At 35.8% G+C, this 26,335-nt stretch overlaps 4 protein-coding genes and 1 pseudogene across 4 annotated transcripts; 4 read left to right on the top strand and 1 right to left on the bottom strand.

The window, feature by feature from the left end:
• Positions 1 to 1,073: 1,073 nt before the first annotated feature.
• LOC147518058 (uncharacterized) lies at positions 1,074 to 8,516 on the top strand (annotated as a pseudogene).
• Positions 8,517 to 10,653: 2,137 nt separating this feature from the next.
• On the bottom strand, positions 10,654 to 11,884 carry LOC147518057 (uncharacterized). Its single transcript, XM_086593796.1, has 2 exons — positions 10,958 to 11,884; positions 10,654 to 10,893 (listed from the first exon to the last, which is right to left on the bottom strand). The coding sequence occupies exons 1-2, from the start codon at positions 11,882 to 11,884 to the stop codon at positions 10,654 to 10,656; spliced, it is 1,167 nt and encodes a 388-aa protein (XP_086449922.1).
• Positions 11,885 to 15,646: 3,762 nt separating this feature from the next.
• On the top strand, positions 15,647 to 17,038 carry LOC147518056 (uncharacterized). Its single transcript, XM_086593795.1, has 2 exons — positions 15,647 to 16,164; positions 16,537 to 17,038. The coding sequence occupies exons 1-2, from the start codon at positions 15,647 to 15,649 to the stop codon at positions 17,036 to 17,038; spliced, it is 1,020 nt and encodes a 339-aa protein (XP_086449921.1).
• Positions 17,039 to 17,062: 24 nt separating this feature from the next.
• Positions 17,063 to 17,614, top strand: LOC147518055 (secreted RxLR effector protein 78-like). Its single transcript, XM_086593794.1, has one exon. It carries the CDS (start codon positions 17,063 to 17,065, stop codon positions 17,612 to 17,614), a length of 552 nt encoding a protein of 183 aa, XP_086449920.1.
• A 1,585-nt stretch (positions 17,615 to 19,199) lies between these two features.
• On the top strand, positions 19,200 to 19,751 carry LOC147518054 (uncharacterized). Its single transcript, XM_086593793.1, has one exon. The coding sequence runs from the start codon at positions 19,200 to 19,202 to the stop codon at positions 19,749 to 19,751; it is 552 nt and encodes a 183-aa protein (XP_086449919.1).
• The last annotated feature ends 6,584 nt before the right edge of the window (positions 19,752 to 26,335 follow it).

Genomic DNA, 26,335 nt, shown 5'->3' with positions numbered 1-26,335 from the left:
ATTGTTACACAGTTCTGTTACATATAGCTACTATAATCTCTAAACACTACTCAGTGCGTTTGTTCGTTATAGATCTCTAGTCTTGTCTCGAGTTTTAATTATTTTTTTGAAATGCTTGGAGGGTTGAAATAGACCCACCCCGGTTACTGTGAAGGACCCTCACCGGAGGGCTCATTAATCCATTGTCACCATTCACGGGACGGGTTTAAAACCAAAAACTCCGCAAAAAGACGGAAAAAAGGCATAAAAGTACATTGGCAAAATAAATGGGTATAAAACAAAAACGAATAGTCTATGGTACTAAGAGCATCTTTAGAAGAGCTACTAAAAAAACACCATTTTGAACAAAAAAAACACCAAGCAACTTTAGGAACAACATCAAATTTTCAACATCAAAATACGCGGTTTTGGATAAACTGCGCCATATAGCCTATGCGGTTTTCCCAAAACCGCGTCATAGAAGCCCATCTGACAGGCCTAAGCCCACGCGGTTTTGCCAAAACCGCGAGGTTTTCCAGAAACCGCATGCTATAACCATTTAACCCTCTTGGTCATGCAAGGTTCTCTTCATTTTTCAAGTTCCCTCTCATCTAAACTCATCTCCTTGAAAAAAAAAAAAAAAAAAAAACACTACTAAAACTCTTGACGATTTTTCAATGGATCATTCATCTTCTTATGATTTTTCATCGAGCTCGAACTCTTCAAATGATAACACTGCAGTTAAAACTCGTAAATTAGTGGTTATTGTTCTACCTTTGGTTCGACATCGTCTGAGTTTATTGCGTCAGCAAGAAGTGGAGTCTTCTTATAGACCACATGGTGGTTCCAAGAAAGGAAGAACATATAAGAATAGTCAGTACGAGGCAACACTGGTTAGTGTAAATGCTAACTACTTCGGCGCAAATCCTATATTTCGTGACCATGACTTCTGACGCCGATTTCGTATGGGTCAGTCATTATTTACTCGTATTTTCAATCATCTTAATCATAATGTACCATATTTTCAACAAAAAGTTAATAGTGCGGGTAAGTTTGGGATTAACCCAAAAATAAAAATAATTGTTGCTATACGAATGCTTGCTTATGGGACTGCAGCTGATCTAGTAAATGATACGTTACATGTTGGTGAGCCAACTATTCATGAATGCATGCGCTATTTCTGTGATGGAATTATTAGAATTTTTGGAGGTGAATACTTGCGCAAACCAAATGCTGCAGATATTCAACGTTTGCTTAAAGAGTCTGAGGAACGCGGATGGCCTAGAATGCTAGGAAGCATTGATTGCATGCACTGGCAATGGAAGAATTGCCCATCCGCGTGGCAAGGGTCTCACATTGGCCATAAACATAAACCAATAGTGATTTTGGAGGCAGTTGCCGATCGTGACGCGTGGATTTGGCATGCTTTTTTTGGAATGGCGGGTTCTCACAATGATCTTAATGTGCTTGACCGCTCACCAATATTTGATGATATAATCAATAGTGAAGCTATTCCTTGTAACTACACTGTGAATGACTATCATTATGATATGGGCTATTACTTGGCTGACGGTATTTATCCTAATTATGCCACCTTGATTCAAACGATTGCTAAACCGACTATTGCACAAGACAAACATTTTGCAAAGAAGTAAGAAGCTGCTAGAAAAGACATAGAGCGGGCGTTTGGTATATTACAGTCGCGTTGGGCTATTTTAGCGAATCCATACAGGTTATGGTATTTGGAGAACATGGCTACTGTTATGAGGGCTTGTATCATTTTACACAATATGATTGTGGAAGATGAACGCGAAACGGATATCCCGCAGTATATTCCTGATTTGGAAATGCCAAGTAGAGAAGGTGCATCTGAAGATCAACGCCAATTTGTTCTATCTCGTTGGGCATCTGGTGTCGAGAGGGTTCGTTCAAAAGTTGTTCATGATAGATTGAAGAATGACTTGGTCGAGCATTTGTGGAGTAGGCGTGGGCAGCGTGGTCAGACTTGATTTCTATTTCTATTTGCACTTCATTTGGACTTTGTGTTTATTTATCGTTTCAATTTCTATGTATTTGTGTTCCAAGTTTATTTCTATGTATTTGTGGCTTTATGAAAGGATTTGTGTATATGAGAATTTTGAAAATACAAAGTAGACTCTGCTGAATTTTTTTTAGAATGATAAAAGGTATCAACTTTAAATTAAGGTAACTTAACTCAAATTAAAAGAAAATATTCAATTAAAGTACATTCTAATTAAAATCAAAATACAAACTCAAATTAAAGTACGTCATTAATTAAAAGACAAATTAAAATACTCAAATTAAAAGACATACAAACTCAAATTTAGACTATGCACTACTTTGACTACTACCAGTGATATTGCCAAGTCGATTCTTTATTTTTTATAAAATTTCTGCCCTTTTGAGTTGCCAAATTCCGCGCTCGTCTTCAAGTAATCCTTCTAATTTCATTCCTAGTATTTTCGCATCATTTTCATCTTCTCGAACTCGGAGCGCATCTTTCTTCAATTGAAGTTTTTCTTTTTGGATTTGGAGCTTCCAATTCATTGAACTTTTCTTCAATTGAAGTTTTTCGAATTCCATCTCATCTTTCTTTAATTGTCTTTGAGCTTCCAATTCATAGCCTTCTTTGGTGGTTTTAGAAAGTTCCACCAGAAAATCATCAAGTTTCTTAGCGGATTCCTCCAATTTTGAATCACATTCTTCTTTCTCTTTTTGCCTTTTTTTCTTGTCTTCTTTCTTTCCAAAAGGCCTATCCTTAAGCCCATGAACTTGGTGTGGATCATAATCCATTAGTTGAGTTGTCGCAGTTGATATTGGAACTGATGAACCTCCTTCCCCACTGTTTGACTTCGACTTTTTGGTGGGATGCAAATCATTTCTCAACTGTAGCCTCTTCCATTTGGGCGAGTCTTTCACCATACTATAACATTGCATCCACTTCCAAACCCCATTATGCATCACATATGCACTTATTGCTTCCTCAACCTACCAATTGAGCAAAAACTAAATTAGAATTGAAAAATATATTTGTGAATCAAAATAACAAATAAAAAGTAAATACTTACCATCATATTGTCATTATAGCTACTTGGAGGAGATGCTTGAATCTTAGAAAGAATAGCATGAAACTTGTTGATATTAGCTTGAATGAGAGTCCAACGGTGTTTCATGCCTGTCAAGTTGCGTTCGGTCATTCTTCCTAGATTTACATGAAATGCATTTAGAATTCTAGCCCAAAAATCGTTCGACTTTTGCTCATTTCCTACTACACCATCTTGACTAACTTGTAGCCAACTATTGGTGAGAGCAACATCTTCTTCTTGTATCTATGAAGCCCTTCTAGATTTTGATTTTGGTTCTTGACTAGTCATTGTTGTTTTAAGAGTAGAGAGTAGAGAAAAGAAGTGAGTGTAAAACTATGGTGTGAGTGTTTCAATTTATAAGGTTAGAAAGATATAGCCATTTTTTGCTCGTTGTTGTCATTGAGAGCACGCGGTTTTACAACACCGCGCCATATAAGCCCAAGCCCACACGGTGTTGGCAAAACCGCGCGGTTTTTCTAAAACCGCGTAGGTGATTTGATATAGCACCAAACCTGGAACCAAATATTGGCCGATTTGGTGTTTGGTTTGGTGTTTTATGTAACTCTCCTGAAGTTGAAAAAACACCAAATTGTTGGAAATTTGGTGTTTGATGCTAGGTTGATATCACTCCTAAAGATGCTCTAAGAGGGAGTAACTGTTATGGCCTTATTGAGGCCTATTGGGCCTAATGGTTTGGTGTGGCTAGTTGAATGGGTCAGGAAAAGAGCAGAGATAAAAGGGGGAAAAAACAGGGATCGAGAGGGAGAGACCCGAACAAGAGAGCTCGAAGAAAATGATTTAGAGATTTTTAGATCATAACAGTGCCCCATTGTAAATTAGTTCTCCTGGAGAACGAATGAATTTAGCATTCTTATTCATTGTCATTGGAGCAAGTCCAATGGAGGGCTGCTAAAAGGAGCTGCTAAAACTTTGCCACATAGGATTTTTAAGGTTTTTATTTTGCCGGCCAAATATGGCAGGGCAAAACCTTGAATTTCATTCCAATTGTCTTTTATGTTTTGAAGTGCTAAATAGATACGGACGGCACAATTTCTGTCATCCGTCCATTAGTTTGTAACTTAAGTAAAAAAAAATTGGATAGACGACACAATTTCTGCCATCCGTCGAAATTTAACACACGGATGGTAGAAATTGTGTCGTCTGTCTCCCAAAACTTAATTATGGCAGCTGCTAAATAATGCTACAAATTTGGCTCGGTTGATCACACAAGCCAAATTTGAGACCCTTTTAGCAGCCCTATTGGAATGGCTGGTCATTTGGTGTTTGGAGTACGTGCTATATGACATTTAGTAGCCCCATATGCATATAGCACCCTCTAAATCACGAACGCACCTATCAATGGATTGTGTCCGCGTCGGATGCGGACACAGACGCGGTATAGACGCGCATCGGACGCGGTCAACATGGTCAAGACGCAGTCAACTAAATTGGACGTGGGTCAAGACGCAGTCAGGATGGTCAGGACGCGGATTTTGACCCAAAAAAATATAAAATAAATCAAAATAATATTAAAAAACTCAATTTTTCATTTTTTGTTTTGTTAAGACTTATGACATGTTTTCAATGTTTGATTAGGAAATATTAAACTTAATTTTATGGCTATTTATCTTTAATAGTTTTGAATTTATGAATATTGATATATTTAATTTAGTTTTTAATGTTCAATTTATATAAAAAAAAATTATAAATATCAATTAATTTCCGCGACCTTTGCCGCGTCTGCGTCCTACCTTTTTGAGATATAATCGAGTCGTCGTGTCTGTATCCGTGTCTGCGTCAATGTCCGCATCCATGCAACATAGATTACACCTGCTCTTAGATGAATCTAAAGGGCGAGTAGGAAATAATAGAGAGAGACACTGATGTAATAATTGTTGGATTATATTGACCAAAACTTACTACCCAAGAATTGAAAGATTCCAAAACTTGAACTCATTATCCTTGATTATAACTTGAGGATGAAAAATTGTTAATCCCAGCTTCCATAATGTACTAGTCTACTCTACTTTCCGTAATGTACTAATGGGCTATTTGTTTTTTTGGGTTAAGTTATAAGAGGGTCTTATAAGACCATGTGTTATAAGAGGGTCTTATAAGATGGTCTTATAAAGTGGTTTGTTTTTCATTTTAAGTTCCTCTTATAAGCACTTGTAAAAATAGAAAAAACAAATACATGACATCCTATAGATGGTTATTTGACAAATATAACCCTATGTTACATCACATTTAATTTGAATAGATTAATTTGAAACAAGTGTATAGTTTGATTTTCGGTTTCAAATCAATTTTGATAATTAGAATATCAATTTTAGGAAACTATCTTAATTGGCGGCGGTGGTAGTAGTGGTCTTAATAGCACGGTGGTGGTGGTAGTGGAGATAATGATATTGGTCTTAATAGCACGGTGATGGTGGTGGTAGTAGAAGTGGTGGATGTCTTAATAGCACGGTGGTAGTGGTGGTGGTGGTGGTGGTGGTGGTAGTGGAGGTGATGATATTGGTCTTAATAGCACGATGGCAGTGATGGTGGTGGTGGTGGTTTTAATAGCAAGTGGTGTTGGTGGTGATAGTCTTAATAGTACGGTAGTAGTGGTGGTGGAGGTGATGGTGGTGGTGGTGATGATGGTGGTGGTAGTGGCGGCAGTGGTGGTGGTGGTTTTAATAGTTTGGTGGTGGTGATATGGACGGGGTGTTTGAGTCATTTTTCAAGTTATAAGACTTATAGAATTGAAGTAGATCCAATTTTGGTACTTATAGAATTGGAGCCTCTTATAAGACATTTATAGTAGAATGCCTCTTATAAGAGGCAAAAAACAAACAAAAAAAATGTCCAAAATCACTGGGCTACATCTTATAAAAGGTTATAAGAACTCAAGGTGTGAAGTCTTATAAGACGCAAAAACAAATGGCCCATAAGTAATGTACTAGTCTACTCTACTAACAGGTAATTTACTCTACAAGACTACAACGAAACACACATAGCATAATTGGCGACTAATTTTAGTTGAATAGTATTTTGTTTAGTATTTTCAAGCAGAACAAGAAAAAAAATAAGGATTTTTTAGACATATATCCCCATTTATAATTGGGAATTAGACATAACCCCCACTATAATTTTCTTTAGACATGCCCTCCATTTTAACGCTTGATGCCGGCTAATTAAGTTTGACTCTCATTGATCGTTAGTCCAGATTTCTATTTTCTTCTAATAAAATAATAATAATAATAATCTAAAATTCTTATGATGAAATGCTGAATATGCCCTCAATGGCTATCAAATACATGAATTAAAACTTTAAACCCCCGTTAAGTGTGTTTATCGGTTCATGCTTGTTAAATAGTAGAATAGAAAGACTTGATTTTAAATAGCAAATTGCGTACGTAATAGAAATCATTGAGGGCATATTTGGTATTTCATCATAGGAGTTTTAGATTATTATTTATATTTTTTTATTGGAAGAAAATAGAAAACTTGTACTAATAGTCAATGAGAGTCAAATCTAGTTGGCCAGCATCAAGCGTTAAAGTGGAGGGCATGTCTAAAGAAAATTAGAGTGGTTAGGTCTAATGGAGTGGGGGTATGTCTAAAAAACCCAAAAAAAAAATTACATTGTTGGATTCCAGTTGGCCACACGACTGGCAGTTCGATGGAATTTTAGTGGTGAATGCATCCTCGATGAAGTCTCAGACTTGACTACTTGAGTCAACATTTGAGCCAAATATTGGAGCTCTATTTTCCATTGCACATAGATATGAAAAGGACATTGTGTTCAAGCTCTGATGGCCAACTTTTGAACAATTAATATCCACAATTTTGAACAAAATTGGATTATAAGTTTATAACCACCAAACACGTTTGGGGGAAATTACCAAGAAACTATCTGATTACAAGGTAGCATAATCGCGTGGACTTCTTGCAAGATCCAAAATAAGCAATTGTTTCTTAAAATTAGGTTCCATCTTTGACGTGCTACAGCATCTTTCAAAAAATAAACAAAAGAAAATTCTGTTACAAGTATTAGGGATTTTATAGATACATCCACCTAGCTAACCTTTTTGGTTCCAAAGAGAAATGGCGTGGTGCCGTGGTCTATAATTTTATAATTATAATATACCTTCACCCAATCACCCTAAATAACAATGAATAGACAATAAATCCTAAAGGATCTTGCTCCCCAAAAAAGAATTAAGAAAAAAACATAGCATTGGTTAGTACGTGGAATATTGTCATCGATCAGTGAGTTGTCCAATATAATTTATTTTATTTTATTTTATTAAACTTTATTTTTGAAAGTTCGATGATGACAGAAGTCGCAAACCTAAATTAGTCTTTGTAAATTATCAGAGTGCATATAAAATACTTGACATCGTGAGATTTGCTGCTTCCTCACTGACCTTATAGTGTGTAACTAGCATTACTAGCTAGATGTGTGTAAGAGCTTAGATATTTTTTTCTATAGTAATGTACACTAACACCACCTTTTCTTAATCAACCTGTTTCAAATTTTCATGCTAACATTTCTCCACGTGAGAAACTTAATGGGATGAAAGCGGTTATAATACATTGAGAAAATTTTATGGAAAAAATACTCAAATGAATTCTCTTAACAATGGAGGCATTTTCCTTGTATACATGAAGTCTTTCAAGATTTTCCTACCTAAAATGTATGTTTAGAAGAAATTTTTCTTATCTTTATCGCTCTATTCTTTTCAATTGAGGAAGCATTTCTAGAGTGTCCACGTGTCATGGCTAATTAAGAAAAAGTAGGAGATAAAATAGAAAACAAATATTTATCTTTATCTTTAGATATATATTATAGTTATACCCTCACCAATCTATTTTTTGGAGCACTCGCAGAGACTCTAGGTTTTTCTAAACTCTATTAGTAATTATAGAAAAAGTAGGATATATAATAATAAAAAAACAATCTCATCTAGAGTTTTATAGAGTTTCTAACTTTTTCTAAACACTATAGCTAATTACAAAAAAACAATCACATCTAAAGTTTCATAGAGTCTCCAACTTTTCCTGCACAATATAGCTAATTACGAAAAAAAATAAAAGACAAAAAACTAAATTGCTAAAAATAATAGTTTTTTTTTTTTTTTTATAAGTTATTTTTATTAAAAGTATTAAAGATACAAATCGGCCAGCTCAAAGGCCAGACTAGTGAGAGAGGACCTCACATATAAGACATACAAGCTCTGACAAACAAGTAACGAAACTACTCCCCTAAAGTACTAATCCCCTCAGCTCCTTGCCGCCGTGATGATATCATCCCAATGCATAACAATGTCCCTGAAGTTATAGTTTGTTCTTTCATGTAAACCAGATGTCCAATACCACAAGAATGCCTTAACTTCGATACATGTACGCGCTACATCTGGTGGTCTCCTCCTGAAAATGTGATTGTTTCTAGCCTTCCATATAGCCCAAATCACAGCATAGGGCACCAATCTCCATATTTTCGCCCCAAACCCCCTACTCCTCAGCCTCGACCATGCTACTAACCATTCCTTCACAGTATCAACCTAGGCAATTCTTGGAAAGGCAGCCCCAATTGGTTGCATGAGAACAGCCCAGCACTCTAAAGCAAACGGACATAATAAAAACAGGTGCATGATGAATTCACTGAAACTACTACACATAGTGCAAGTGGGTGAGACATCAAAACCTTTATGAATAAGTGAGTCAGTTGTTAACGTGCGACCTTGTAATGCAGACCAATAAAAAATTCTAACCTTAAGTGGAATAGGGACTTTCCATACAAGTTTGATAAGAGATCCCATATTAGTTGTTTGGTCAGGACTATCACAGGCATGCAAGGCTTCATAGAAAGAGCTAGTAGAGAAAGTTCCTTCTTTGGTCCACCTCCAACTCCAAGAGTCACTTTGATCTGTAAAGACAATATTTTCCAAAAGAACCGAAATATTCACATATTGCTCCGTCTCCCAATCATTACAAGCTCGCCGAAGGTGAAGGTTCCAACTGATGCCATTGTGATCCATTCTACCAAAATCTTGTACCATCCCCAATTTCCTATTAGAAGCTTGATAGACACGAGGAAACTAGTTTGCTAAAGGTTTATTCCCAACCCATACATCTGACCAGAACCGTATACGATTCCCACAACCCAAAATATGAGTAATACCATCGCAGAAACTAGGCATCACTACGAGGATCCTTTTCCATAAGCTACCTCGTTGAGACTGTGACACCTTATTAGGCCATCCACCGACAGTGTTATCTCCATACTTGGCTACTATTACATTCTTCCACAGTACACCATCCTCTTTATTATATCTCCATAACCAACGCCCCAACAAGGCTTTGTTCATTGTCACCAAGTTTCGAATTCCGAGTCCCCCTTTCTCTTTGGGTAGGCACACTTTCTCCCAGGAAATAAGGTGGTATTTTCTATTCTCTTCTATAGAACCCACAAGAAATCCCGAACCCATCACTCAATGCCTAGGGATTGTGAGTAAAGAGATGTAGTAGATCGGTAGATTAGCTAAAACACTGTGAATGAGAATTAATCTTGCCCCTTTGGTTAGAAGTTTAGCCTGCCAACCCCTACTCTTCTTTGAACAGTTTCCAACACCGGATCCCACACTATTTTACTCTTATAGGATGCTCCAAGAGGTAGCCCTAGATACCGAAAAGGCAGAGAGCTAGTACCACACCCCATAATCTGAGCTAAATCCCCCAAGTTATCTATTTCTCCCACCGCATACAAGTTTGTCTTACCCATGTTGGTTTTCATACCAGAACAGGCTTCGAATATCAGTAGAATTGACTTGATAACCAATATTTGAGATACTGAAGCGTCAACTAAAACCAAAGTGTCATCTGTGAACTGGAGGATAGCAACCTCTGGACCATTTGGAGACGGTCTAAACCCTCTAATAAAGCTCAAACTGATAGCCTTGGAAACCAATCTCGACAGTGCCTCTGTGACAATACTAAAAAGAAATGGAGATATAGGGTCGTCTTGTCTCAATCCCCGTTGACTTCTAAAGAAGCCAGTGGGCGACCCTTCCACCAAGATTGAAAAGGACGCGGTACTAATACACGTCCATATCCAATTCCTAAATTTCTCTCCAAAACCCATTTTTTTCATCAAGTACAGAAGGAACTCCCAGTTTACATGGTCATAGGCCTTCACAATATCAACCTTGCAGAGCACCCCATTTTCCTTCATTCTTAATCTGGTATCTATACATTCATTAGCAACTAGCGGCCCATCCAATATTTGTCTATCACCCACAAAGGCACTCTGATGACAGGAAATAATCGATGGTAGTACCCCTCTAATCCTAGTAGCCAAAATCTTCGTAATCACCTTGTTAATGCCGCCCACTAAACTAATCGGTCTATAATCTGCTAGAGAGCATGCACCAATTATCTTCGGGATAAAAGTTGAATTGTTCCTTCTATCAAGAGAGGCATTCTCAAAAAATGCATGAATCACAGCCATGAAGTCTGTACGGAAGACGTTCCAGCACCTTTGGAATACTAGTATTGGAAATCCGTCAGGCCCTGGAGCTCAATCCCCTCCTAATGCATTAATAGTTGCCAAAACTTCACCCTCCTCAATCGACTCTTCAAGGCCAGTAGCTTGCTCCAAGGATATTGTATCAAATATCATCCCCTCCATTTTAGGTCGAATAAGAGGATCTTCGGAGTAGAGTGACTCATAGAACTCCACAATGTGCTCTCTAATAACACTACTTTCACTTACTTCAACTCCCTCAATATGCAAACTTTTAATATTATTTACTCTGTTCTGGGCATTAGCAAATTTGTGGAAAAAAACTAGTGTTATCTTCTCCCTCCTTGATATATCGGACCCTTGACTTCTGTCTCCACTTGATCTCTTCTTTCCGCATTAGAGTTTGCAGCTCATGTTTCAGGCCAACCCTATGCACTTCTTCATCTTGCAAAAGTGCCGAGGTCTCTTCTTTTTTATTGAGGTCGTCAATTTCTTGTACCTTAGACTTAATCAGCAAGTATATTCTCCCGAAGACCTCCTTGTTCCATACTTTCAACTTGTTCTTTAACTCTTTGATCTTGCACCACCACACATAACTAGGAGTTCCTTCAAAAGAGAAGGAGGACCACCACTCCTCAATGAGAGGCACCAAAGATGTATCTTCGAACCACATGAGTTCAAAATGGAAAGGTAGCGGTCCTCTAGTTGACTTACTACAGTCCAGTAGGATTACTCTATGATCAGACACAAACTTCGGACATGCAACTTCTCTAGCCTGTGCAAACTGTTCATCCCATTCAATGGATGCCAAAAATTTGTCAATCCTACTCATCCCCCGACTATCCGACCACGTGTATAATGCACCATTCAATGGATAGTCAATCAAACCATTCCTTGAGACAAACTCTTTGAACATACCCATATATGGCGTAAGAGAGCTCCTACCACTCCGTTCATGTGTGAATCTTGTGAGATTAAAATCTCCCCCTAAACACCATGGTAAGTCTGACCATGCCCTCACATCTTCCAATTCCTCTAGAAAATGAGTTCTACTAGCATCATCACATGGCCCGTATACCCCTATCATCAACCATGTGAAATTATTTTCCTTCAAAACACATTTTGCAGAAAGAGAATATGCTCCACATAAACTATCCGTAACATCAACAAAATCCAAATTCCATGCAATTAGAATTCCCCCAGACAACCCAATTGCAGGCACATGAATAAACTTCCATGGCATCCTCCACAATTCCATAAGAATATAATGAAATTCTTCCCCCATCTTAGTTTCTTGGATTAGAAAAATACATAGATTGTGATCCACCTTATTCTACGAATACATTTAACAGTGTCGTCATTGCCAAGACCCTGAACATTCCAAGATACAAGTTTAATCGACATGATCTGTCTCCATATCCCCTGATTTGTCCATAACATTATCATTAAGCCCCTTGCCATGTGAGTCGCCTTGTCCCACAGTATTGTTGTTGGTATCATGTAGCTCTAGAAAAATATTTTCTCTAAGTCATTCCTCCCCAACCCTGTGGTAATTCCCAAGTTCCCAGCTAATGGAACCACCATAAACTTGATCCAATCTGTAATCTCATCAGAATTCTGGCAGTTATACAAACTAGTTGCTACTGCCGATAAATTCCCTTTGTTAGATTCATCATTAAACTCACCCTGCAACATGTTGTGATTCGTGCCACTGATGCTAAAAATAATAGTTTCCACCGAAAATAATTTTTCTAAAAACCCTTTCGATTTGATGTGCCATCCATTGTGGAATTAGATATTAATTCATAGTTAAGGATTCCAAAATTTACAATTCCGACCACAATAATTACGACATATTCCAATTCCTTAGATATATATTATAGTTATACCCTCACCAATCTATTTTTTTGAGCACTTGCAGAGACTCCAGTTTTTTTCTAAACTGTATTACTAATTATAAAAAAGTATGATATAAATAAGGAAACAATCCTATCTAGAGTTTCATAGAGTCTCTAACTTTTCCTAAAACAATGGGGACAGTCTTTGGGGCGACCAACTGCGACATAACTTAAGTTGCCGTAATGATCCAGTGTCCTCTTTCTTACTTAGTTTAGCAAATTTTATTAGGTTTAGATATCTTATCCTAATCTATCGGGTTTTTCCTTTCCTTTAGTGGTAAAATCCTCCACTGAGAACAGTGTGAGTTCATAAGGGAAAGTGAACAGTTGATCCTTCTCTCCGGTTGTAGCATGTCATGTCTTCTTCTTCACTACCTTTTGGTTTTGGTGCTGGAAGAAACCAATCTTTCTTATCTCCAGTGGATACGGCCAACGCCTTGAACATTGTACCTCCCCCAAAGGAAGTGTCTTCCACAGCAACACGAATAGTTTCCTACGTTGACAAAACGAAGGAAAAGCTTAAGAGAACGGTGGACCTCTCTGAGCTCCCCACCCCCTCTCTGAAAGGAGAAACACCTGATAGGGTTATATACTAAAAGCATTACTTTTGTATTAACTCTAATTCTTTATATTTTGAATGAGAATCATATGGGCAAATGTTATGCATATTATATATATTATTAGTTATATGCATGTGTCTAGTACTTTATGTTGTAGATGATATGATATGGTGTGAACACACAGAAGATCATATCATCAGTACTTTATAAAGTATAAGTAATCGTTCACAACCTAGATGGATTTGGACAAACCATTGGTACGGTTGTAGTATAATCTGTATTAGTCTATCTTGACTATAAGATTACACTAGTATACTTTGTGTGTATTGAACAGGACCAAGTGGGTTTGTTTCTCTTTATACTGACTATATAAAAGAACAAACACCTCTGTTATTATGGATGCTTGTCCTCTTAATCCGGATATAATAACGGGCACTTACGTGCATTGTACATTGCTTTAAATCATCAATGAGTGAGATTCATTTGTGAATCAACAAACTCGATGGATCGGGTAATGACATTGTATGTAAGGTGTACTGTTGATTATAGAAGGAATCCGTGACCCGCAGGAAGTCGGGTTGATGATGTCCCTTTGAGGAGCTCAAAAAGATTGTCATGTAAACCCTGTAGGTGGATTTATTCCGACATGACAATGAGGTTGAGTGGTACTACTCAAGGGCATAAGAAGTTGATTAATGTAGTTGTCAGTAACTTGACTTAATCAACGGACATTCTATATCTTAAACACGAGGAGATCAACGAGCATATAATATAGAGCCCATAAATGCTGACACGTAATTTGGGATTAGGGCGGTAGTGCAACAATGGCCTTTAGTGGAATAAGTCATTTGTTGATAGACTTGGGCCGTGTGTTATGGGTGAACATGGGAAGCCCAAGCCCGTCAGGAGGCCCAACTCTAATTTCTCCTCATGGTCCATATTGTAGCCTATAAATAGAATCCTTCTTCTCTCTGGTTGAAATTCAATATTCACTGGATTAGAAAAAGAGGCAAGGAAAGATAGATCCAAGATTGGATCTAGCTTTGTGAGAAAGAAGGGGGTTGGTAGATCGTTGCCCACACAACGTCCAATCTATTCTAAAGGAATACAATAGAAGATCAAGGGGTTGATTTTGGATTTCATAAAGCTTGGATTGTCAGAGATTACATCTTAGCCGATTCTAAAAGGTATGTTTTTTATCCAAAATCGTGAACCCCATTAATTCCACTATGCGTGGGTTTTCACGGTTTGTAGAAATATTCATTCTGAAATAACGGTTCCTATAACGCCATCTATCAAAATTCCACTTTCTTTAGTTTAAAAAGGTCTGGACTTTTACAACTGCTTTGGTGGGGTGAATTGATCTTAAGGACTTGAAAATGGAAGTAGTTAAGCAAATTGTTGCTGATCAATGGGGAATCAAAGTGAAAATTTCACCCCTCGGTAAGGGATACCTTCTCTTTCGGTTCGAAACTGAAGAAGAATTTCTCAAAGTTCAATATGGGGGACCTTGGTTCATCAAATAATAGCTTGTTCATTTTACAAAATGGTCGCCGAATTTCAGTGTTGAAAAACACAAACATTATTCAGCTCTTGTATGGGTTCGTTTCCCTGGCCTAAGTATGGAGTACTGGGAAGTGGATATACTAATGGCGATGGGTAGAACTCTAGGTTCCCCTATTCAGGTGGACAAGAATTCTATTGAGTGAGATATGGGATATATATTATGCTAGTGTCCAGGTGGATATAGATTTGGCAAAAAAAATCCCCGACCAAATCCTTGTTGTAGTGGAGAAGCAAAACATTGAATTCTAGCAAGAAGTTAAGGTGGGCAAGCTCCCAAAGTTTTGTAACAACTGTAAGATAGTTGGGCACCTGATTACCGACTGTAGACACCTACACAGGGAACACAAAAAAAATGCGCGAGATACTATACACAAAGCTAGCAAAGCAGTGTCTGACAAAGCAACTGATTATGAGACTGTCAAAAAGGCAGAAAAAAAGATGGAGACAACAGAATAAAGAGGTCATGATTATGGGAGTAAATGCAGCCTCAACAAGTTGTGATATTGGTGCCAGTGTGAGTACAGCTAATCCTACCCAAGTGCCAGCGGTGGTGGTGATCCATGGCCCTATGGAAGGTGGAGTATCTGCGCCAACAGAAACCCCTGCAGTAGTGGTTACCAATGAGCAAAATACGGTGGAAAATCCTACCCCAACTGTAGCAGTGGAGAATGATGTTCATCTTATGGAGCAAGTGACCATTGGATCTGAACTGGTGTTGTTCCAGGACCAACAAAACAATGTGCCACCCACAAACATTTTTGTAGGATCCCTTGGTGAACAGCGGAGTACCTGTAACTCTTTTGAGATCCTAACAAATGATGACTCGGACCAGATCCAAATAACATCAGAAGCTCTTGTGGTGAGGCAGAGATGAGCAGACCCTGTAGAGGATAATTCCACCACCATGCCAGCAGATGTGCCAAAGAAAAAAGTGTGAAGAAATAAAGTTAAAGTGCATCCCCCGGATCCTACTTCGCATCTTTCTACCAGGTCACAAAGCCAAGTTGATCAACCCCTTATCCAATGAAGATTATTTATTGGAATATAATAGGTGCTAGGAAAGATAAGGGTATTGATCGACTTAAGGAGCTCCTTCAGTCTCATAATCCCAATTTAGTATGCCTTGCTGAACCTCTCATTAGACCTCAGCTGGACTTCTTGTCTATAAAAGGCATTAGCAATAAATATCATGGTGTTTGCTTACACAATGACAATCCTGCCCGTATTGGGAACATTTGGGTTTTTTACAAAGCTGAGCTAAATGTTACCCTCATCAATTCCTCAGATCAACAAATTACTGTTTTAGCAGATGATGTTTTTGTAACTTTTGTCCATGCCAATTGCTCTCTGGTGCACAGACGTAGGCTTTGGGACCATCTCGTACTGATGAATAATGGCAGTCCATGGCTCTTAGCAGGAGACTTCAATGTTGTTCTTAGATATGAGGAAAGAAAAGGCACCAATCTTCCTAACAAAGTAGCAATGCAGGAGTTTAACTCTTTTGTTAATGCATGTAATCTTATTGAAGCTAATTTCGAAGGGTTAAAGTTTTCTTGGTGTAATAACAAAAGGGGACCGCTCAGAGTCTTATCAAAACTGGATAGAGTCTTCTTTAATGATGCTTGGAACCTGAATTTTTTTGGTTGGAAGTACTTAGTGGGGGCTAGACAAGCCTTGGACCAATCCCCTATCATTGGGAACTCTCCTAGCATCACCAAGCCTACTAATGCTCCTTTTAGATTTCTCAAAGTCTGGCTCACGCACCCTTCTTTCATGGAACTAGTCACCCACAGTTAGAACCAAGGTGTTGAAGGAGGCCCCCTATAGAGAGCAATAAGGAAGCTTCAGAGATTAAAAAAAGATATCAAAAAATGGAATTACGAAGCTTTTAGGAATGTTGATATTACCATTAGAAAGGCACATGAAGCTTTAATAAGTGCTCAGTTACTAGCAGAAGACACTGATAATGAATCGCTAATTTCTCAAGTGATTCATAAGGAAGTGGAACTAGATATTGCAAGGGATAACAGAGCAAATGTACTGAAACAGAAAAGCCAAATCAAAACAGATGAGGAAGTGGACAGAAATTCTGAATACTTCCACAACCTATACAGGCTTCGACAGGGAGCATCTTTGATCACCGAACTTCAAACGGAGGCGGGGACTCTTATGACTGATCAGGATCAAATTAAACAACACATTGTCCAGTTCTACAAAGACAAATTCAAAGCAGCCCCCATCCTCCATGATGATCAACTTATGGGTCTAATCCCTAGACTCATAACTCAGGAGGATAACTATAGCCTTTCAAAAACTCCAGATTATATGGAAATTGAACAAACTGTCTTTAGCATGAATGCTAATAGCTCCCCTGGTCTCGACGGTTTCCAAGGGCATTTCTATATCAATTGTTAGAGTATTATTAAGATTGACATTTGCATGGCAATTCAATCTTTCTTCATCAGCAAGATCCTCCCTAGCGACCTTAACTCCAATTTTATCACTCTCATTCCAAAAGAGAAAAGTGTTCGCAAACTTAGTCAGTACCAGTCCATCTGCATGGGTAACTTTCTCTTCAAGATCATCACCAAACTTATGCAAAGGAGGTTGAATGTGGTTGTTGATAAAATTATAACAAAGGAGCAAGTGGGTTTTGTTCCGGGCATATGCTCCCAATCTAGTATTACCTTGGCTTCTGAACTAATGAATGAGCTTGAACTCAAAAGATATGGAGGTAATATTGCTATAAAGATCGATATTTCTCAAGCCTATGATACCATGTCATGGGAATTCCTCTTTAAAGTCCTAATTGCTTTGGGCTTTTCACAAGGATGGATGCAGTGCCTTCACTCTATTTTTCACTCGGCACAAATCTCCATTATGGTAAATGGAGGACCGGTTGGTTTCTTTCATATGGAGAGAGGTTTGAAACAGGGTGACCCTCTCTCCCCTCTCCTTTTTGCAATTGCTGAAGACGTTTTGAGCAGATGATTAACTGATCTCACAGTAAAGAAAATGCTCAAGCCTATGGTATCTCCGAGAGGATGTCTAGCTCCTAATCACTTGCTTTTTTACTGACGATATTATAATTTTCACAAATGGCCATATTAGAGGTATCCGTCATCTCAATTCTCTTCTTGATAGATATCAAGAGTCCTCTGGCCAATTCATGAATAAAGTGAAATGCAAGATTTTCTTTGGTGCTTCTTCTCATATCAGAAAGGTTAGAACTATGCAAGAACTTCATATCTCTGAGGGCCTTTTACCAAAAAAATACTTTGGATTTTTTTTAACCCAGGGAAGAGTCACTAATTCCATTATCTATTCTGTTATGGATAAGATAAAGCAGAAGCTCTCTAGTTGGAAGAGTCATATGTTGTCTTTCCAGGGAAGATGCATTTTGATAAAGTCTGTCATCAATAGCATTCCCATATACAATATGACCATATACAAATGGCCATCTCGATTGATCAAAGAAGCATAGACATGTATCCGGAATTTTCTGTGGATTGGGGATGCATCCAAAAAACGAGCAACGACTGTCAGCTGGGATAAAGTTTGCAAACCCTGCTCTGAAGGTGGACTTGGAATTAGGAGATTAAAAGACGTCAATAAAGCAATGTTGATGAAGCTAGCCTGGAAGTTCTTAAGTGAATCAGACGATTTTGCAACATTTATGCAATATAAGTACAGAAACAATCGGGGTGACCTCATAGAGTACTACAAAATGTCCTCTGTTTGGGGTGGCATTAAGGCGGCAATTTCGGAGATTATACCTAGAAGTCAATGGGTGGTGGGTAACGATGAAAAGATTGATTTGTGGAGGGACAATTGGCTCCAACCATCATCTATCAAATCGATTTTAAACCTTAGCTCCCATAACCTAAGGGGATGCTCTGCGAAGGTGAGTTCTTTGCTGAATAATAATGATTGGGTCTTACCAATGCCTCTCTCGTCTATCTTCTATTCTGCTGGTCTAAACATGACGGGGGTTCTTCAAGACATCTCACAACCTCTCGATTACTTGGTTTGGTGCCTTGATCTTAAGGGATCCTTCTCTTGCAAATCCGCCCATGAAACCATCAGAAAGCATGGAACCACTATTGCCTGGCACAAGCTTGTGTTGAACTCCCATATACATCCAAGAATGGCTGCTACAGCCTGGAAAATCCTTAAGGGGTGTACGGCCACAGATGAAGTCATTCAAAAGAAAGGTGTTCATCTAGTTTCTATATGTAGGTTATGTGGAAAGCATTGTGAAACCTTAAAACACATCATGTGGGAATATGAATTCTCTCAGAGTGTATGGAGGTGGACTGCAGTTAAGTTTGAAGTCTATCAGACCCTTCGATCCTTCTCGCAGGCATCTAATTTTTCCAAGCTTTGGAGTTCTAGACTTAAACACTTATGGAATGCAGTGCTCTTGGGTGGCATGGTCGTTATTTGGAAACACTGAAACCAAATCAACTTTGAGGGAAAAAAGCCAAATCTCAACGAATGTAAGCACTCGATCCAGTATCACATCTTCACCACCTCTCATCTGTCCCAAGCAAGCAACAACTCTTCTTACAGAGATATGGCTACTATGAGAGCATGGAACTTAATAAACAGGCCGAGAGATGTGCCAACGACGAAACAATGTACATGGGTGCCACTAGAACTACCTATTATGAAGCTAAACACCAATGGTGCTGCTTTTGGAAACTCAGGCCCGTCAGGCATTGGCGTTACTTTCAGAGATTCTGAAGGAGTTTTTAAGCTGTCATTATGCAAAAATATCAGGATTGGATCTAACTTTAAGGCTGAATGTCTGGCTATCATTGAAGGCATAGAGCTTGCTATTAGTAGGAGATGGTTCCGGTTATGGATTGAATTTGATTCTGAACCGGCAAACAAAGCTTACATTAGTGGGAGATTACCATGGGACTTGCAGCTGAGATGGAGGAATAGTTGTACTAAAATTCAGTCTATTTTGTTCACTTCGATTTTCAGAGAGGGTAATTTTTCTGCAGACGTTATAGCCAAAAATGGAGTAACCCTCCAGTTGAATGAATCCCAAATCTATGAGGGCAAACCACCATGGCTACTATATTGGGAAGCTCCTTTCCAGATTTTCTTTAGATATTAGTGGTGAAGTGAGGTACGAAATCATGTAAAAGTCGTTGCAATGTACCTAGCTCGATCATGGTTAGAGTTTATGTCCAAACCACACAATTTTGTAATCGTTTCTTTTTTAATATAACTTCTACTTACCAAGCAAAAAAAAAAACTCTAACTTTTCCTAAATACTATAGCTAATTACGAAAAAACAATCCCATTTAGAGTTTCACAGAGGCTCCACCTTTTCCTAAACAATATAACTAATTACGGAAAAAAAAATATGAGACAAAAAACTAAATTGCTAAAAATAATAGTTTCCACCGAAAACGATTTTCCTAAAACCCTTTCGATTTGATGTGTCATTTACTGTGGGATTTAGACATTTATTCATAGTTATGGATTCCAAAAAACACAATTCTGGCCATAATAATTACGACATATTCCAATTAAATTTATGAATTTATAATTTTTCAACATTATAATGTAAACGGAACCTGCTATATATATATATATATATATATATATATATATATATATATATATATAGTCCTTCTCTTAAAAACAGCTACTTAAGTTAACTTTAAAATAAGTACGTAAGTAAAACTTCACCTACAAAATGAATTTAAACCTATTTTTTTGTGGATATGATATACTCAATATTAAGATCATCTCTACCAAATTTCAGCTCATTTGGAAACCTCTAACATTGGCAAAAAACAATTACAAAAATTCAATATTTCTGGACCGTTAGATTTCTTTTTAAAGATGACAACAATTTTTTATCTATGTTAGAAGTTTCCAAATGAGCTGAAATTTTGGGAAGATAATCATTATGGTGAGTGCTTCATAACCACAAAAAATTAGGTTTGAATTCATTTTATAGGTGAAGTTTTTGCGACGCATTCTTATTTTAAGTTAACTTTAAGCCACTTTTAGAGAATTATCATATATATATATATATATATATATATATATATATATATATATATATATATATATATATTCAGCGGAATAATGAGATTCAGTTAAAGTAGACGTTGGGCTTAAATAAATTATATACCAAACCAAACAAATTACATGTGGAAAATTAAATTAAACACAAAATAACATCACAAAATATATATATATATATATATAATAGAAAATGAAAAAATAAATAAAAATAATGGCAAAGCAATAATGACAAATATATATATTATATATATATATATAATACTGAATGAAAGAACAATTAATAGGGAACCGAAAACTGGATCCAAATGCATCGAACTAACCTCAAATAATATTTAATGAGAAATCGAAAACTGGATGCAAATGCAAGCATAAAACTAATCTTAAAAAGTAATTAATAGAAAATCGGAATATGGATACAACTGCATTAAACTAACAACAAAGAATAATTAACGGGAAATCAAAATTTAGATCCAAATACATCAAAAAATAATTGTCGGGAAATCGGAACCTGGATGCAAATGCATTGAACTAACACTCAAAGATTAAATTAACAGGAAATCGGAAACTGGATGCAACTGTATTGAACTAACCTCGAAGAAAAATTAATTATAAATTGGAAATATAATGCAAATGCATGGAACTAATCTTAAAGAATAATTAACGGAAAATCGGAAGCCGGATGCAATTGCACTAAACTAATCTCAAAAAATAAACTGGATGCAAATGCATTGAACTAACCTCAAGAAATAATTAACGGAAAATCGAAAACTGGATACAAATTCATTGAACTAACCTCAAACAATAATTAAGGGCAAATAAAAAAACTAGATGCAAATGCAACCGTATCAAATAATAAACGATAAATCAGAAACTGAATGCAAATGCATTAAACTAATCTCACAGAATAATTAACGGGAAATTAGAAACTGGATGCAAATGCATTGAACTAACCTCAATGAACAATTAACAGGAAATTAGAAATTGGATGCAAATGTATTGAACTAACCACAAAGAATGATTAACAAGAAATCGAAAACTGGATGCAACTGCATTGAACTAACCTCAAAAAATAAATAACGGGAATCAGAAATTGGATGCAACTGCATTGAATTAACCTCAAAATATAAATAACAGAAAATCATAAACTTGATGCAAATGGATTGAACTGACCTCAAAACATAGTTGGTGGGTTAAATGTTGTGGAAATGTCTTGATAAGTATAGTTTTGCATTTAAAATGATGTTTATCTTATCTTTTTCCGTATGATTGGAAAATCATTGCTATTCAAGTAGCTTCAATATATATGAGTTTCGCCTTATTAGGCAATCTCATAAAACTTCAATGAAACAACAAAATGAAGTTGAAGGGTTTTATCAAATGTGAGTTTTGTTTTTTAATGGAGAGTGAGATTTTCACATTATAAGAAATTTGGATGAGTGATCACGATCAATATAATATTAATATATAATAGTTCTGCATATTTGCAAATATTTTTTAGAATAATTAATATAACAACTAACACCCGTTCGTAGATGATCTTTGAAGATTTCACATAGTGAGTCATGCATAATTTAAAAAATAATTAATGGGAAATCGGGAACTGGATAATCTTTGATGATCCCACATAATAAATCAAGCACAATTTATTTTTTATGTTATGTTTGGAAGGAAACTAAATATGGATCAATAGAAGTTGATATTACACACCACATTGAATAATTAAAAGAAAATCGGAAACTGGATTCAAATACATAACTGAGTTCAAAGAGTAATTAATGCGAAATCGGAAACTTTATGCAAATGCAATAAACTAAACTCAAAAAGTAATTAACTAGAAATCGGAAACTGGATGCAATTGCATTAAACTAACGTCAGAGAATAACTAATGGGAAGTTAGAAATTGGATGCAAATCCTTGAAAAATATTTAACGGGAAATTGAAAACAGTATGCAAATACATCAAACAAATCTCAAATAATAATTAATGGGAAATCGGAAATTAAATTGGATGCAAATGCATTGAAATAAACTCAAAAAATAATTAATAGAAAATTAAAAAACCGAATGCAACTGCATTGAACTAACCTCATAAAATAATTGGTAGGAAATTGGAAACTAAATACAAATGCATTGAAATAACCTCAAAGAAGAGTTAACGGGAAATCAGAAATCGAATGTAATTGCATCGAACTAAACTCAAAGCATAAATAATCAGAAACTAGATGCAGATATATTGAACTAACTTTAAAGAGTTATTAATGGGAAATCAGAAATTGGATGCAAATATAATGAACTAATCTCAAATATTAATTAACGAAACATTGAAAAATGGATGAAACTACACTGAACTAACCTAAATGAATAATTAATTTAACGGAAAATTATAAATTTGATGTAATTACATTGAACTAACCTCAAAAAATAATTAACAGAAAATCAGAAACTTGATGCAAATGCATTGAACTAATCTTAAAGAACAATTAACATAAAGTCGGAAATTAGATTAATCTTTGATGATCCTACATAGTAAATCAAGCATAACTTATTTTTTATGTTATGTTTGCAAGGACACCTCTGATGGATCAATAGAAATTGGTATTACACACCACATTAGATAATTAAAAAGAAATCAGAAATTGGATTCAAATACATAACTGAGCTTAAAGAGTAATTAATGGGAAATCGAAAACTTTATGTAAATGCAATAAACTAAACTCAAAAGTAATTAACTAGAAATCGGAAACTGGATGCAATTGCATTAAACTAACGTAAGAGAATAACTAACTGGAATTTATAAATTGGATGCAAATCCTTGAAAAATATTTAACGGAAAATTGAAAATGGTATGCAAATATATCAAACAAATCTCAAATAATAATTAATGGAAAATCAGAAACTAGATACAAATGTATTGAACTTAACTGAAAAAATAATTAACAGAAAATCAAAAACCGAATGCAACTGCATTGAACTAACCTCATAGAATAATTGGTGGGAAATCAAAAACTAAATGCAAATACATTGAAATAACCTCAAAGAATAGTTAACGGGAAATAAAAATCCGGATGTAATTGCGCACATCGAACTAACCTCAAAGCATAAATAATTAGAAACTAGATGCAGATGCATATGTATTGAACTAACCTTAAAGAGTTATTAACGGGAAATCGGAAATTGGATGTAAATGCAATGAACTAATCTCAAAGACCAATTAACAAAATATTGAAAAATAAAAGAAACTGCACTGAACTAACCTAAATGAATAATTAATGGGAAATTATAAATTTAATGTAAGTGCATTGAACTAACATCATAAAATAATTAACGGGAAATCAGAAACTTGGTGTAAATGCATTGAACTAACCTAAAAAAACAATTAACATAAAATCGGAAATTGGATGCAACTGCATTGAACTAATCTCAAAGAATAATTAACGGAAAATCAGAAATTGGAAGCAAATGCATTAAACTAAAATAAGAGATTAACTAACGGGAAATAAGAAATTTGATGCAAATGCATTGAAATAACCTCGAAGAATAGTTAACTAGAAATAGGAAGTCAGATGTAATTGTATCGCACTGACCTCAAAGCATAAATAACTAGAAATTGTAAACTATCGAACTAACCTAGAAAAATAATTAATGGGAAATCAGAAATTGGATGCAGATGTATTGAACTAATCTCAAAGAGTAATTAACGGGAGATTGGAACCTGGATGCAAATGCAATGAACTAATCTCAAAGACTAATTAATGAAACATCAAAAACTGGATGCAACTGTACTGAATTAACCTTAATGAATAACTAACAGAAAATCATAAAGTGGATGCAATTGCACTGAACTAATCTCAAAAAATAATTGACAAGAAATTGGAAACTTGATGCAACTATATTAAACTAACCTCAAAGAATAATTAATGAGAAATTTGAAACTGGATGTAACGTACTACATTAAACTAACCTCAAAAATAATTAATGGAAAATCAGAAACTTGATGCAAATGTATTGAACTAATAACTTTAAAACATGTTTGTATTATATGTATGGGAATAAATATCTTGACAAATATAGTTTTGCATTTTAAATAGTGTTTATCATAATTCTTTTATTATGATTGGGAACGTCTTGCTATTCAAGTAGTTTCAATATTATCTTCGCCACATTCAGTATTCTTACAAAACTTCAATTACTAAACCTAACAACAGAAAGAAGTCGATGAGTTTTATCAAGGTTTGGTGCTTCTTTTTTATAAAGAGTGGTTCAAAAAATTTGATTGAGTAATTAATATAATTTTCATATCTCAAAACTATGCATAGTTAATTACTAATATTTTTTAGAATAATTTAATATAACGGCACCCGTTCGTAGGACTGGTTCGAAAGCTAGTCTTATATATAATGCCACAACCTGATTTCCTCGATTAGGCCCCGTATTAACAGTTTTAATCCAAACTTTTTAATCCCAGGGGTACCTGAAAGTTTCACCCCCTAAATTTTCGAAAAACTTAAAAAGTCAAAGGGTATATTGGACATTTGACAAAAAATGGTTACATTACGGTCTACTTCCTCAAAACAGTGCGTCTCTCTGTCTCACCTCTCTCTTTCAAAGTTTCAAACACAACTTACCTTCTCTATTTCTTCCATTCTCCTCCCTTTCGAAATGGCTCTCACTTCCGACCGTAAATGGTTTTTCACTTTCTATTTTATCTACACTGAATTGAAGACTTGCTCCACCATGAATTGAAGACTTGCAAGCAAAGGTAGACTTTTTGTTTTTGTATTTAACAATTCTTATTCTTATCTTATATTCTTCGTTTTATAGTTGGTGTCATTCATTATGTGTTACATGTTGCTTTGTTGTTTATATACAACTAATTTACAATAACTAACTTACAATTACATTAACTTTCTGCAATTTATTGCTTCTAGACATTCTGTAGTGACAACTTTAGAGTCGGAATAGAAAAGGAAACGCAAAAAGATGTTCATGTTGTGCTCTGGACTTTCTTAACAATCACTATTTTGTTATTTTTTTATTTTTTATTTTTTTTAAAAATAAAATTGTTTAGGAATTTTTTTTGTGTTGACCCCCTTTTTACCTGATATAGTACTATAATTGCTCGCCTAAATTAGTGTCACTTCATTTGCAGGCATCGAAGAGGCAATATTTTCACACAACATCTATCATATTTGGTATGTTCATGTCCATATATTACTACTATCTGCCTTTCATATTTTTTTATCTTTTAGGTTTTCTTTCTGATATTGTTTTCAATTGATCTTATTTTTGAATTCAAATTAATCTTATCTATTGCCTGCAACTTTGCTATCTTTATTTTTTTTTTCAATTATTTTGTGGGAATGTTCGAATATTACTGGGGTAATATTTGTGTATCAATCACCAAGACCTGTCTGATAATGCTGGAGTATTTAGGTACATTAAACTTTGGTTTTCAACCTATCAGTAATCTCTTTTTTTGGTACAATGCAGTTCTTCTTTGATTCCATCACTATGACCAGGGAGCAATTTGGTAATATGGATTATCTGGAGAATCAAGAGAATTTTCATCTAGAGGTGTTACTCCATCTAATGATAAATGCTAGATCAAAATTAAGCCACTTTTTGGCATTGGTGAGCAAGCTCTAAACAAAGAAGATAC

The sequence above is a fragment of the Coptis chinensis genome, chromosome 2, assembly GCF_015680905.1.
Source record: "Coptis chinensis isolate HL-2020 chromosome 2, ASM1568090v1, whole genome shotgun sequence".
Taxonomy (NCBI): domain Eukaryota; kingdom Viridiplantae; phylum Streptophyta; class Magnoliopsida; order Ranunculales; family Ranunculaceae; genus Coptis; species Coptis chinensis.
This window is presented reverse-complemented; position numbering and strand designations above follow the sequence as displayed.